General features: G+C 42.3%; 1 protein-coding gene across 2 annotated transcripts in view; it reads right to left on the bottom strand.

Moving 5' to 3' along the window:
- The window catches only part of tcf7l1b (transcription factor 7 like 1b), a 31,626-nt gene extending 16,288 nt beyond the window's left edge, over window positions 1–15,338 (bottom strand). For both annotated transcript variants that reach the window (XM_079686677.1, XM_079686678.1), the window contains exons 1-3: window positions 14,390–15,338; window positions 14,196–14,268; window positions 13,978–14,105 (exon numbers count right to left, since the gene is read on the bottom strand). In XM_079686677.1, coding sequence (XP_079542803.1) covers window positions 13,978–14,105; window positions 14,196–14,268; window positions 14,390–14,575 — 387 coding nt within the window. In that variant the 5' untranslated portion in view covers window positions 14,576–15,338. The remainder of the gene's footprint in view (window positions 1–13,977; window positions 14,106–14,195; window positions 14,269–14,389) is intronic.
- Between the last annotated feature and the right edge of the window lie 1,061 nt (window positions 15,339–16,399).

Below are 16,399 nucleotides of genomic sequence, written 5' to 3'. Positions count from 1 at the left end.
CTCAGCCTTGTGTTGAATAGCAGAGCAGCAGGAATGCCTCCGTGGATCGCTCCAGCAGATAATGTCAATCACCTACTGTGTGGAGAACCCCTCCCCATTGTTTTCTTTTACCCCCCAACAGAAAACAAATGGGCCGCACAGCTTGCTGTTTGGCTGAGGTGTTAATTACCGTCCCCTGCCCATATGAACAGCAACTCCAGACAATGGCCCTGTCAGGCCCCCTACACTCAGGCCCTCCCTGGTTTGCTCTGCTGAGATCACCTGCTCATGCGGGGCCATTGACACCTCAACTTGATCTATGCATGAAACACAATTAAAGCCTTTGCAACAAAGACAATGTGATAAGTAGCCCCCGCCTTGTCTCAGAGTTTGCATTAAGGCTCTTTGTTTACCAACATTAGAGGCAATTACAGTGACAATTCTTAAGCAAACCTCGGTAGCCTTTGTGCTAATTACTGTGTAATTGATGGGGAAACGACAAGCAGTTTAGCTGGTCAGACCCACAATGCACTACTGGGCCACTGCAAATTTTTCTGAATGGGGACCATGTCCTATTATCCGGTCCGCTATGAAGTAAGCAGATTAGTCAGGGAGGAAGTTATTAATTAAAGCTATCTCAAAAGAACATAGCAAGAGATGGAAACAAGAAATATATTTTGGAGATAGTGGAATATGTGAAGACATTTTTCTGTAAAAAAAACATCCTTGCCTCATGCTGCAATTAGAGGCTGTACCAAAATAAAACCGAAGAACCACTTTTTGTCCATGTTTCCGCTCACCACTTGAGTTACATACACAGCCAGTCTCTTTACATTATATTAACCGTGAGAAGCCTGCAGTGGAGATAGCACGGCTAATGGCTACCACATTTGAAGTGTCCATTAGCCCTTAGAGGAATGAAGTTAAGTGACTATGACAGGGGCACTCCCTCAGTTTGCCGGGCCTCCATTGTGACCCGGTTGGTCGTCCTGCACTCTTATTCACAGCCAGCAAAAAAAACTGGGTCAAAGGTCAGACGTCCAGAGTGCCGTGGTTTCTATGGCAACGTGGCCTATTAAGGCCAGGCTCATTGGCCTCTTAACATGCTCTTGTACACAAAAGAACTATTAGTGCAAAGAGGGAGAGAGGAGAGGGGAGGCCGCTCAGGGGAGGTCCTGAAAACACGGCCACAAGGTTTTTCCAAGATTTCAAGATGGTTACACTCTGCCTGCCGCTCCGTTTACGTCTATATGTAACACAAATTGAATTTCAGCATTTAATAAGTTTAGAGGACCGTAAGAAATAAATGTTGATGTGGGAAATGTAATCAGAAAAATAAGCTGTAAATAAAGTTGTTTAAATCCGGAAAATAATTACCAAAATTCAGCATTTACAAAGCCTATGGTGTCACGTGACTTCCCTATGCCTACAAGGCCAAGCTGGCCAGCAAACTTGGTTTATTTGAAAAGTCCTGGGAGTGAATTTACTGCTGTTTCAGTAATAAACCGGCATTAACAAAATACAAGGCCAAGATAAACCCCCTTAAAGAGTGTCTTTAACATTCTGTCCCTGTGAGTGAGCTGCGACTTCAGCAGGACTTTGCATTTTTGCAACTCAAGCAATTATTTCTATCAGGGTTTATTTTGTTCTTCCCTTTGCATGACATGATCCTGAGTTATTGCTTCCTCTATATCCACAGCTTTAGAGCTCATACAGTATGAGTCCATCAAATAAAGCCGCCATTGTTCTTATTCTGTCCCATTGACACTCAGGTACAGATGCAGTTCAGTCTGACTCAGGTTACATTTAGGAATAAGTGAGTAATTCTGTTACAGAGCACTACTGCAGGTCACATAAAACCCACTGTATAATTAGACACACAAGAAAATAATTATGCATCTGGTAAGAGCAAGGCCGTCTCATAAAGACAGTGGAGGGTGCGAGGATATTCAAGTCAATTATGTGCAGTCAGTTATGTGGTTTCCCGTATACCTGGGAGATCTGCTTCCAATTGTCACACACTGTTCCGCTTATAATGTCAGTGTGATCTGGTGTCAAGACGGACTACAGGTCAAATGTCATAGATGCCGTCCTTTTCCGTCTCCTGTGGCATTGTTTGTTCAGTCGCGCAGGAACACAACTTTTTTTATTGTTTGGGGAGTAGCCTTATTTCATTGAATTTCACAGCAGTAAACGTCTGTATAATTAACTCCAGAACACGAGGTGGTTACTCGTGGTTTGCTGGATGTTTACAGTAAAGCTCGACTTAGAAATCAAATGTGTGTGTGTGTTCGGGTGGAGGTGTGCATCGAAGTCTACGCCAATGACACACAAGTGAGACCTGAATTTGTCGTTTATGACCGAACACAAATTGACTGGAGACAGCATGGGTTACCAATATAATACAGTGTTTCCTGCCAAGGCATTTAGGAGGCAATAATCCAGCATGCACCCCTCACACTGAACAGGGTAAATACCACAGAGCGGGTAATCACTCCTAACTCTCTGCTAAGACATAGAAATAATCTTTTTCTCTTCTTTTTCCAGAAACTGCGGATAAATATTGACACCGTCGAAATAGTAAATGTGTGTAAGTCTGTTAAAAGTGTGTCTAGAAGTTTTTTTTCTTTTAATGACAAGGGTACAGAGGGCGAGTGTTTCTTTTTTTACTCTTAAGAGCAGCGGAGAGAGGCATCTTGAAGGGGAAAAGTCAGTTTTGTAAGACTGAGGTGGGCATAAGTGGGTGTAGTGGAGAAGGCAAGAGGGAGGGAAAAAAGGGCCTAAATTAAACACATTTGTTTCTGCTCTCACATACCGCAAGTCTTATGAAAACAGAGGGCTGATTGTGTTCGCTCTGCTAGTCCACCCCCCACCTCCTCCTCTCCCTCTCTCTCTCTCTCTTCACCACTACCCAACACCCCCCCCCCCCTGCAGCAGCCTCCCCTCCCCCCCACACACAGCTGCCTGCAGATGCCTCCTGTGTTTGCTCTCCGAGTGCCGGGCGCGATTCTCCAGACTCCTGGGCCCTGCCTCATCTCACTTTTTACTATCTGACATCCCTATCACCCCACCGCTAACTCCACTCACTCCACTCTCCGTCTCCTCTCCGCCCATCCCGACACCAAACCCCCCCCCCCCCCCCCCCCCGCCCCCCCCCCCCCACCACAACCAACCCCCGCTCTGTCTTACTCAAACATACACTCACATGCTTCAGGTATGTTTCGACACTCGGCCCTGTCGCAGGGAAACAGAGACTAACTGTTGGGAGTTCAAACTAAATTCCTGTGCATTTTGAAATGACTATTGTTGTCTACATATCAGAAAAAATGAACACGTTTAAATTGATTCAACTAGGTTATAAGCTACAAATGTCTCTACTCTGCTATTTCTATGAGACTAAATACAATTTAAATGTTCTATTTGGGGAATAATAATCTCATATCAAATGTGAGCCATGATCTGTAACACAGCATCTAATTGAATGAGAAAATATTAGCAAAAGTAGTTTTGAGCTTCCAGTGTGCCACAAATCGCAGAACATACTACCATGACATTCCCCAGGATTAGTTATGCGTATTGTCAGCAGACAGCACGGAGGTCTGGCACGTCGCCAACACATTTTTATACCTTCAAATATTTGTAAAAGTCATTCGTCTGCAATCTACTGGCACACTGAGCGTCGTGATATTGAGTGATAAATCATGATCCAGCCATTTGTTTGGCTGTCCATTTAATTCACATTCAATTTAAGAGATTTTCTTACATGTCTGAAACTTAGCCAATAATATATCTTCTGTATGTATAGGTTTACAGAGTTTAAGAAAAGCCTTTAGAGGAGTCACAAGGCGGGAAGAGGTTGGGTCATAAGGTCCCCCACCTCTTCAGGGTTCATCAGGTCTCTAGAAAGCAAAACAATGGAGTAGAAACAAGGGAAACCCAAGATATGTAATTTCTTTTGGCGTTGTCTATATGGAATAAATAACTTTTTTACATCCTTGAAGACAGATGTTTTGTAGGAGCTAACATTTAAATATGAGCTGTTCCAGTTTTATAAGTTGCAGAAAAATGTCTTCATAACATTAACCAGACCACTCTGAACTCAAGGCTGGACATGCTATTTAAAAACAATATATACAGCTGCTGCTATCTTTCAGTTTCTATAGAATCTAATGAAAACGGCAAGGTGATTACGATCAGGGGCTGCTGTAAATATCAAATTCCCAGGGACAGACTTTAGGAGAGGCCCCTTACAATTACACAGTATTCAGGAATGCAGCGCATGAACCACAGCAACATGGAGCTGAAGACAAAATGCTCACATCCAGATTTGGACGTTTAGCTCACACCACGTGACAGAAGAGGTTTGCGAACGGTGTTAAAAAAAAGTAGTAAAGTTTATCTTTCATGAAGAGCTGTTTCTGCGAGCCCCACATCTATGCCACAATGCAACAAACCTCCACTCAATCCAAACTGCACACTTCTGCAAACAATTAGCGTTAACCCAAGAACTGTAAGCTGCTCAGAGAGGGAAAAAGAGAAAGAGAACGAAGGGGGAGTGACTGGAGAAAGAGAGGGGTGCTTGTGCACAATTACAGCAGGGATTTATGGCCTGAGAAACAATTTATAAATCACAGCGCCTGAGCTAATGTGCTCCAGATTGTTCTCCATGCAGCTGCAATTTTGGTCTGCGTGAAACGGCATAATAAACCTGGCTGGAGGACATGTTTGGGTGGTGGTGGTGGGGCCGGGAGAAAAGTTGAGTTTGTGGGTGGGGGCTGATGCAGGCGGAGACGTGGGCTTGCAAACTTTCTAAGGTGTTTGGAACAAAGAAACTTTTTTTTCCAAGTGAGATTTTGCTGAGGTGCATTTTTGACAGAGAAAGCGTGAATAGAAGCTGGAATCCCAGAAAAATACATTCTCAAGATGTGCAAAAAATAACAATTTAATGATGGTTATAATGTGCTTACACAGTAGCTGTACACTAAATGGTACACAAGTATTCCAAAAGTGAATAATTACATAACTTTCCACGAGAAACAATTAAAGTCAAGCCGTAAACTTAGGACAGTTTTACGACTTCATTGTGAAACTGAACTATAACCCTGTAATTAGACTTTCAACATAAGTTAAAATTAATTTTAGGCTATAATAGGAAAAGACAAATGTTGCAAACTGATCCCTTCATTGTGGCTGCAGGCTGGTGTGGAAGAAGGGATCGGATGTGTGGAGGGGAAACCTGGGCTTTTGTGGCCACTCAGCCAACTGGCCCTGAACCTTGACCTCTAACCCTTCACCCTGGGGGGCAAACAAAGCTCTGAGTGACATCTGAAACTAGACACTCTGTGGGGAGAGAGTGTCTGGACAGGACTCAAATAACCCCATTAACTCCGCAGAAAAGATTTATGGCTTTTTATTCTGCCCCTGGAAAGAAATTACGACGAGTTGTGCAGATCCGTCAAAAAGAATCAAGCAATTAGAAGTGTGCACCGAGTCTCGTCTTGTTTACTCGCCGACATCACCATCTTGCACGAAGATAAGCAGAAAAATTCCATAATTAACGAGTGGAGTTGTGATTAGCGGTGATACACACATATGCCAGCAGTTAAGTCTGTATCCAAATAAATTCTGCTTAATACGAACATCATGAGGCTAATCTTCCTGCGGGTTTAAGAGAGTCACTGATGCATATTCACCAGCAGCTCCGATGGATTCCATACAATGGATTACGCAAACAGCTCTGGCATTAGTGTACTGTAAACAAAAACAGAAGAGAGGAAAGTTGATGGTAAAAATGCGCCGAGGTGAATGCGAACCTCCGTCGCCAGAATGCTGAAAGCCACTGTAGTATTTAAATCAGGCGAGGAGGGAGGAAGACTGGGGCAAGCATTCTGTAGCTCAGCTGTGAGGCTCTAAGCCGTTGCCCTAGGGTCTTTGTCCTGCCTTTCAGGGCAAGTCTGAGGTAGTCAAAGACCCTATTCATGGCCGGCGCTCCCCCTGCCAACACACCCATACAGCCCCAGTCAAGTCAGCCGAGAGCTATAGAGCCTTCCCATTTCACACGAGAATCAGACCTGCCCCTAAAGCCTGCTTCAGGGATTTCCAATAGCCAGCCCCTCCAACCCATGTACAAATCAAACAAAAGGGCTCCTTGGCCTACTCCATGTCATATAGGGCTGATTAGATCTTTTTTTCCTAATGTAGCTACTCTACGTTAGAAGCAAATAAGTCCGTCACATTTGTAGGGATTTGGTGCACAGCCATGTTAATGGATGAGGGATTATGTCAGCGGATGCCCTCCAGCGCTTCTACGTCCATCATCCCATCAAGATTCACCTCCTGCTCATACACATTTTAATGGAAAAACTTGAGTGTGTCAAGTGATAAAATCTCAGAACAAAGATATCTAATCATGCTGATCATCTGAAGCAGGGGGAATCCCTCAACTCTACACAGGGTCTTGTGTCTGAGAAGCACAAGGTCCTCGACAACAGCCATTACTCATAACTACGGTAATCAACATTTCATTACCTCATAAATTGAAATTGAGAAGATAAGGTCAGGAGAAAGTGCTATCCTGTGGCCAAAGTAAAACATATTAGAAGCTTCTGCTGTTTATTCTAACAGGGTCCACAAGTCTGGTTTCAGATAAGGAGGCTACACATAAATGAAAGTGCCTTTGACTTCGGATTTAATTGAATTTATTGCTCCGCAGAACATTGTGACTTCTTAACAAGTACAATTGGTTTATGAGGGTAACTGGGGGAAGCAAAGGGCACCCGAAGGTCACGTTCTTATCAATATTAGGACGAGGAGCATGCTGATCTGTGGGGAGATTGTGCTTATGATATTTCACAAACAATCACAGGCAATTACCCGTAACCTTAAGTTAACTTAAACGGATAAAAAAAAAAACTCATGACTAAATCAAATAGGTCACGACAATGACATAATTATTTTATGAATAAACTGATTCATCATAATGTTGCCACCAATATGGCTGTTTAAATTAAAATCTATACTTTATGTATGCTCTTATGCTTTCACGTGGAGTAAACATTTACACACTAGACAAAGACAAAATTAGTTATGTACTATAAACATATTTTATCTATTTAAAAACGAAGTTAATATTTTCCCGTTGCATTTAAGACAAAGAAAGCCAAAGTAACTGCATAGTAGCATGTGTCAGGGCATATAAATGTATTAAACATGGAAAAAACCCCGTGGCTCTGTTTAAGATTTATGTAGTTAAACATACGATCCATTACATACTCTGCTTGTGTTTTTAGAGCCGGAGCTAAATTCAGATTACAGATGGCACTTAGGCCTCATCGGTTACATCACCAGTTACAGCTGTGAATTTATAGCATAATGTACGTTTAGATTTTTCCATGGGTATCAAGTATAAGATAGATACTGCCCCATAAAATAAATAAAGGAGGAACGTGACAGGGAAGTTATCATCCAACTAACTTTGGGGTTTCCCATAATAACCATAAACTGGTTATAGTTAAGTATGCTGCATGTGTGCAATGGGTTGACATGCGTTCGTCAGGGGATGTGAGCCGCAGCGGTTATCCTAACTCGCTCCACCATTACAGGACAAGCTCAGTGGGAAGCAGCCAAACTGATTTATAACTTCAACCAGGAGAACAGCTGCTCAGCTCGCTGTCAACTAACCTCAGTCTGGACGGATATCCATCCACTTCTTAATTTAGTATGACCACTGCAACCTCCCAGATACTACGCAAGACATTTACCAGGGAGAACATGCTCAATGTGAACTGAAGCAAAGCCGGATACAGATCTTAGTATTACTGATGCAACATGTGCCTGATGTGATACTTCTCCTGCTGTTTGCTGATTGGCCTGTGACTGTAAGTGAAAGGTAGAGCATTGTGGCCCATGGTGAAGAAACTCTGTGGGAGACAGAATCCCTCAGATAAGTGAGTGCCTCTGGGTCTGGAAGCCGGCCCACCTCGGGATAACAGGCAAGAAGAAATGCAGGACCCGTATCTGCCCCAGTTTACGCTCCCACCACCACCACCACCACCACATCTCATCAACAATCTCTCGCTCCCTCTCTCCTGATGCCTGCAGAGCCTAAACTGAAAACAGCTGCTTTGAATACCAGACTGATGAAATCCTGTTTAGGGCTTTTTCTTTCTCTTCCTGCTGTACAATCACGTTTTATTAGAATGGAGTGAAGCGTTTAAGGTATAATTAAAGAGGTAAAACATTTCTTTATGTGAGCTAAACAGTCGTGGAGATATATGGGTATGAGAGGGCTACATTTGGGACAGTCCAACAACAGAGGATAGTTTCGTATAAAAACTAAATGGCCTGTTATCAGTTCATCTTAAATGGTTTATTCAAATTATTTATATAGAGTGAAGAGATAAGTAGATACGTTTATTAATCAATTGTTGCATTATTTTGACTGAAATTTCCCCAAATCACTACTTTAATCCTATTTATTTTTGATAATTTGCTTTTTTAATGGCCGTTGTGCAATATTATCTGGAATTTGCAGCTCAAGCTATTAATTAATTAATTAATCAACTAACAATGTCAAAAAAGAGTAAGAATAACCATAAAGCAAGAAGAAGCTGCAAAGATCTCATTTACAAATGACTGATTATCAGAAATAGTTTCAGGACCAACAGGACTGTCAGTCTTTGGGAGAGAGTCTGACTAACCTCCTGGTAAATCCCCCCCGCGCTCCAGGTTAAGACCACAGAACAGACTTGACTAAGCTGGTATTCACATGACACATGATACGTGTCTCCACCGCCCACACCTCACCTCACGCAGAGCTTCAATTCGTGCCAAAAATATATACCTTTCTGATAATGAGCAGATGTGGAGGACTGGAGATAGAAAGCGTCGTCTTTCCATCGCTTCCACTCGTCTGTCATCTCTCGTAACGGTTAAACCCTGCAGTGACAGTAAGGGCGGACTGGATAATATCCTGACATTAGAATCCCATACTGAAGAGGCAATATGTTTCCAATCGAGAATTATGCTTTTAATTGAAGATCTGTTTTGAAGCGTATTGTGACCCCGAGAATCTAAATCAATTCAAGGCTTGTCTTACCGAAAGATTTACACCCCTGATGTAGACATGTTTTGGTTTATTGAAAGAAGAGTTTTGTTGTTGTTCGTACAACGTATCTTAAACTCCTTCAATGCCAGAGGGAAAAGCTGAGTGTTTGGAGTGAGCTCAGGTGCATTAGTGATCTTCACCTTTGGCCAAATGTATCTCAACTCAAACACAAGTTTGAATTTTCCCAGGCAAAAGCAATGTACCAAACAGCGCAGAAACTCCGGCCAAACACAGCGGATGAGAAAAACACATTAATTGATAAAAACACATTTGCACACATATTCGTCTTGGCACATCAAAGGGATTCATTGATGTCACTGAACATGGGGGAGTCTGCGGCTGGAGAGGGGAGATGTTGGTTATCCTTTCCTCAAAGGGTGCTGAGATGCTCCTGATGGGCCACGCACGCGAGAAGCCAGAGAGCGCTATAAACAGAATTTCTAATGTCAGGCGGGCGGGTGGGTGGGTTTAGGTAGTGAACTAGCAGAGAACGGGGTAAAGGGAGGAATTGACGCCAGCTCAGGCTTTCCACAGAGACCAAAGAGGGAAGGATACAGACCGGGACTGACACCATTTCATACACTTCTACACAAATGATGCTAGGAAGTCAACGTGAGCACACTCTGAAAATGAACTGCATGAGAAAGACTGCATGAGAAAGTGTATGTGAAGCTACTGAAGCTAATAACATTATTAGGATATGACATCCACTGACTTTAATTGTCTTTGAGTGATTTGTACACGTAACGGCAGGTAAAGAGGCTCCTTTCTAATCCCCACTTTAAACAGCGTTGCTTTGTGTCGCACTAATTAGACCTGACCTCGATTACCCTTACGTAACATAAAAAGTCATTTGCTGAGACACACAGTTGTTGAAATACGCAACCATTGCAACTGTTATCAATTAAAATGTTTCTATTTTTTAAAAGTACAAATATCAATTCAAACAACGCCCTTCCTCTCAAACTAAATCATGATTAATATAATATTTCAAAACCCTTTTTTTCCCTAATTTAATTTCCTTAACCCCAATACTGAGTTCATCATTGAAATGAATCACTCCAGACGAGGGCTCTCAGCCAGCGATGGCATTTCTGCGGTTGCTCGGGATCTGTTTTTAATTGAACAGTGCCACTAAATTGATGTGGATGTGTTTGCCTTTGAAGGAAAACTCTTCTAAAAACTATAGACCTAGTCAAAAAATGTTAGCTCTGTTGACACAGTGCTTGGCTGAAAAAATATTTGCGCCCTAACGTTCAGGAATACAACTCTGAGGGTTGTCAGACTGTGAGCCCTGCACACTGTTCCCTCTGTTGCAAAGTATCCACACAGCCTCACCTGCACCCCCCCTCCACCCCCGACACTCAAACACACACACACACACAGACGGGCAGCACGCATGGTTGCATGCGTGCAGACTCTCACACACACAAACACATGGTGAGCGAAATGCCAAGTGAGCCACCTGATGAAAAGACACCTCAACACAAACAGCGTTTGCTTATGCAGGGAGAGGCCCTTTTATTCAGCGGGACAATGTCTGTGTTGACTTTTCTTTGTCTGCACATTTTTAAGCACCAAAAAGCAGCAGAAAGAATGGAGAAAAAAGAAGTCAGAGAGGCATGCAATCGCGGCCAGCGACATGTTCAGACTTATACAAGCTCTCCATTCATATGTCAATCTCAAAACATTTTCTACTCCACAATCATGCTCTGGAGTCCCACTGCGTATATTTGATGAAGATATATTCGAGTGGCTAACCTCGCTCTCGCATACGTGCAAACCTCTCACACACAAGAGGCATTTCACTCTTTAGTGATGATGATGATGTACTCGCTGAGTTATCTAAAAGTGCTGATGAAGCGGGCTAGAGGTGGCGTCAAGCCGAGTGTGTGCTCACCAATTAAATCTGGCACTAGTCTGTCACTACGGGAACAATGAGGCGATAATCACATAAATTAATTGACAAACAATACGCTTGATTTGCCAGGGAAGATAAAACTTGGTCTAGCCCCGCACACCACAGCAGGAAGAAGTCTGGAGGAACATCTCTGGAAACATAAAACCTCCTCCTCAGCTCTCAGTGGATTACAGCAGAATGTCAGCTCCGAGCAGGCTTTAAATCAGTTATGTTGGTCCTCAGGGGAACTCTGTGCTGATCCCATGTAGGCCTGTCTCTCATTGCTCATGCTAGGGTTGCCACATCCAAATTTAAAAGCCTGGGCCTCAAATCCTTCATCATGTTGCACATTTCAGGCTGAAATCACAGCATGAGGACTCTTGAGCAACACCTCGTAACTATAATTGAGCCGTGTGTCTTCTAAGTGCTGATATGTGAGGAGTATACATATATGTTGCTTCAGATGGCTTTATTATTTCACAAAATCACAAAGATGCCAGACCAGAAAGGGGAATTGTAAATGGATACATGCAGGAAATGTAAAAAAATAAATAAAGCTAGCCTCTAACAAACGCTTCTATCAGTTATTCCAGAAAATATTTACAAAGCTATGAGACTTGACCCCGGATATGAAATCAGTGGATTTCATCAGAATGGTATTAATCACATGATCTGTTTGAAAGCCATAACTTTATTGTGTCTTGTGCAGCACGACCACATTGCACACTACACTTATAAAACTAATCCGTCAGTACCTACAGGGCTTTCCAAGACACACAAGCTATAATAAACTTGGAATGTTTTTCAGAGGTGACAACCAAAATGTGCTTACACTGCGGGCACAATTTAATCTCACAACCCAATCAGCTCTTTCCCACAGGGTGATGATGCGTGATAAATGTTCAGTTCAGTGTTAAACTAAGTTGTTTGCCAGACATTGCTGCGAGCCACGGGTAAATATGATCTGACTGTATTGAACTTCATCCACAGGTGTAAATAAACCGACCCCCAGAATGCGAGCCTAAATAGGTGCTATGTCCCCTCATCCATCAAACTCACTGCGTTCCCACTAAGCCATGAGCAACATAGAGGACCTTAAGACGTCTGCTAAGTATGCCAGCCATTGTCTGCATGCATGTTTTCTGCCACGCTGATGATTGACACAGTCAGCTCACCCTGTCCCATTGACCTCATTCTATTCTTTTCCTAATATGGGGGATTATACCTCTGAATTTTAAATCGTCTCCAATTATTCGCTACTTTGCCTCAAGTAACAAGAACAACGGTTTTTAATTTTCAACTTTGCTTTGCTGGACAAAAACACAAGGGGGTGAAATTCTTTCATTCGAGAGACCCACAAGTGACAAAACAAAGAAGAGGCTAGATAATAGGCTGCTAAAAATTCTGTGAGGCTCTTTCCTTGATTCTATAAAGACATCTAGCAAAGCTTCCTGCTAAGAAAAGCCACTATATATTATAATGTGCCAAATATGATTACATTTACAAAGTCTGGCATCCAAAAGCAACGAGATATGCAATCTCCACAGTGGTATGTATCACCCAGTGTGAGCAGAGTAGCCATTTAGTTAATGAGCCCCAATGGGGACCTCCAATGAAGCCATCAAGACTGCTCAGAATAACAATGGTCAACTAACGCCTTTCTAATTGAATGGAAGGTAGAGGGAGGCGAGGGGAGAGGGCCAGAAACAGTGAAAAGGAGACAGATAAAAGGGGGGTTGTGGGGTGGGGGGGGGTCGTCTTTTCAGTCAGATGCCTGCCAGGCTTTAACGAAAGTACTTGTTTTTTGGGGGGATGTGACATGGATTGGGGGATGGACAAGCTCGGAGGAACACAGCTCTCCAGCAGTGATTATTACAAGGAAGTTTGCATAGTTAAATTGTATTTAGTGCGTTAGCAATCCAAATATTGTTGGTTAAAATGCTTTAAATCATGCATTTTTGTTGGTAATCAGTATTCATTGTGAATACTTTAACACGCTTTTTAATCTAATGCTGGATTTCTTATTATGAACTTTCTAATGTGACTTCATTAATCACATTTGTAGCGTTACCAACTGGTGAAGGCTTATTGTAACGCCGTCATGCTTCAGTAACCTGTTGTTAAAGCATATTTAATATGTGATTTGTATGGCTTATACAGAAATAAAAACGATGCAACAATAATCCATGTAGTGGTTAAAAGCCCCTTTAGAGATTTGTGTACAACTGATGTGATGCAACAAGTATATGAATCATAGTGCATCAACAACACGTACTTAAGAGACTGTCAACCTTATCTAGACTTTTAAAAGTCTCCAGACAACTGCTGTCACAGACACTGCACTGACATGTGTGTCAAAGCATATTATTACAGTTGTGACTGAAAAATATGTCTCCAGGAACCACTTTTTGTATTATTGCACAAGAAGGTTAGCAAACATGTATGGTTAAAAAGGACTATCACTCACTTGCCTGCAAACTTAAGTAACCCTTTCCATACTTACAGGAAAAAGGCAAAACAATATTGTGGCCAACTTAATAAGATCCTGTTATTCTAAAATATAAAAAATATTTTGGCTTTTCACTACAAAATGTAAGAGATGGTAGCACAAAACATAGCTCAAGCAAAGCAAGGTCACAAGAATTTAATCAAGATGCAGCATGTTTCAGGGTGTTTTCGACAATGAGTAGCCATACATTTTATATATATATATATATAGATATATATATATATAAAAAAAAGAATGAGTCATGTGTCTGAACTTTGAGACGAATGAGAAGTTGTCAAATGCGAGGGCCGGGTGGCAGGGAGAAATGTATATCCCCAAAAAAAGAACAAAGAAGTAGTTAGTACTCCTTGAGAGGCCACTCGGAGGGAATATGGCGGTCTGGCAGTGCACAAGGAACTTTTACGCACGGCCAGAAGTTTTAGCAGAGTGCAATTTGAGCGAGGAAAAGAGAGGAAAGAGTGAATTATCCACGGGGACACTTACTGTTCTTGCACTCGGAGACAGTGCACCGTTGGATAGGTATGGGTTGGAGAGGTCTGGGATCATGAGAAACGGGTAGCCAGGATAGTGAGGACTCTTAAAAAAGCCACCATCTTGCTGCCTCCTCAGTGCTGCAGGGGAAGAGGAGTGTTAGTTATTAAATAAAACGACCACATAACTGATAAGATATAGCAAAACAATGAGTGTGTTTCATTTTGTACCTTCACTGAAGTAGTCTCTTGCTTTCTCATAACTTTCTAAGTCGGGTCTGGTTTGGGGGCGCCTCTCTGCTTGCTGACAAGGGGAAACAAAAACACACGGAGAGGAACAAACTATTGAAACTTTCAACAGCATAAACTCTTATTTTCTCTTCGTGCTGAGCGGATGAGAAGTATTACATGTGCAGTTTCCTTACCTCTGAGTCTGACGAGCTGCTGTTGTTTTCCGACTCGTTCACTAAGGAGGATTTCAGATCATCCAAATCCCTTTCCGCTGACACATTTTCGGATATCTTTTCCTCCTGCTCCCCTTCGTCTTTAAAAGAAATCATTTCATCATTGGCCCCCAAATCATCCCCACCACCTCCGTTTAGCTGTGGCATTTTTGCAGAATAGATAGTATCGAGGATAGGGGGGAAACAATAACAATTGACTGTTTTTGTGTATCGGATCAGTCCAAACTGGAGTAGTAAACTAACTACAAGAAACTGTTCATGTTTCAAACGCCCCTTCTCAACCACTGAACGTGCTCCCGTGGTCCATGACGAGCCTGGCGATAATAATCCACAGTAAAAGTTACGACGGGGATGAAACAAATATCGATGCGCGTTTGGCGTCAACGGCCGGATGCGCAGCAACTTGGCAAAGTTTGGTCTCCTTCGCAGCTTGTGGACAACTTGTGGCCCCTGAGTGTCTCCGTGTTGTGCTGCAGAGGAATGGGACTCTCTCTCCTCCTACAGAGCCCGGGGACAACATAAACTACAGTCCGACCGAGAAGGCTTACAGAAGAGCAAGAAACACGTCCGATTTCATCTCCTAATATCCATGTGTGAGAAAACAATGGCTGGAGTAAAACAAAAAAAACAACAGAAAAAACACGAAACGGTCAGGCTGCAGTTTTCTTCACTTCTCTCTCGCTTGTTTCTCTCCTCGATTCGCTGGTGTATCTAACAAAGTTGGCAAAAAGAGGAATAAAACCGGATGATAAAAGTGTGGAACGAAAAATGTTCAACTGGACGTAGTCGCCCTTTCCCTCCACATTGCTGCCGGGGAATGCGCCCTGAAAACTACTTGGTTGTTGAAGTGGAAGAAAAAGCGCAGCCCGTCCGTAGGGGAGGAGTTAGCTCTGAAAACCGACACTTCATTCAGCTCGGTGTGGATCAGCTATTCTTCAGCCTGCACAGCCGCACACAGCAGGGAAATTAGGGTATTTTAACAGAATAATGGAGGGGGAAAGTGTAGAGGAAGCGCAATCAAATAAATGTATTGAACGTTTTTTGTTTTTATTTTTTTAAATCATAATAATACAAATTGTTAGGCAGCAATAATAATAATAATGATATGATTTGAATAATAATAATACATATACATTAATTAATTATAATATTTATTTTAAATACTTTATTATTGTATAATACAATTGAGATTTTCGTTAGAACGCATTATATATTATTTATTTATTTTATACATTTTTCTTTAAATATAACACAAAAGAGTGGAAAGAATTAGATTAAAATCCTTTCAGATATCCTGTTCTACTGCAGGATTTACAGGTAAAATATTAGGTGGATAACATATGACATGCCCCTTTAAGTTGTCGCATTTTATCAGAGAAGAACAAGACAGTACAGAGCAGCATGGGATGTGTTTCATTTTTAATCAGCCATTGTTGCCAGAATAAAAGCCACTATAGTTAAAGTATCTTGAGCGAAGTCTATCATGTGGTCTGACCAGCTGATACCTCCAGTATTGTCGGGCGAGAGACCACACTGCCTCCATCTGTGTGAAAATGACAGACCTGGATTTAGTGAGAAAGTCATAATTACACCCTGCCATGTAAATTGCACGTCTGCATGTCCTGAAACAATAGGCTGGGAATGACAAAGCATAGTAACACCTGGGATAAGCTGGGCGTATTATGGCACAACTGTAGGCATGACAGAGTGAGGCAACATGCAGGCCTCCTGTGACAAGACCAGCCTCACTTCTCTCTCTCTTTCTCTACACTGAATACATGGCCCCATTGTTGATTTAAGGAAGCGGATTGGGGGCCCGGTGTGCAGGCAGCCGTCATGGAAGAAGGAGGAGGGGAAGTGGTTGCAACTTTTCTTCGTTTCAGTGGAGCAACCTGCACATAAATGTTAATCACGACTGTTTTCTCGCAAAGTTTTAAAGTTGGGTGTTGGACATACATTAGCAGCAACTTT

This window comes from Notothenia rossii (assembly GCF_949606895.1).
Source record: "Notothenia rossii genome assembly, chromosome: 6".
Lineage (NCBI taxonomy): Eukaryota > Metazoa > Chordata > Actinopteri > Perciformes > Nototheniidae > Notothenia > Notothenia rossii.
The sequence above is the reverse complement of the archived record's forward strand: the minus strand, read 5'-3'. Positions and strand labels throughout refer to the sequence as shown.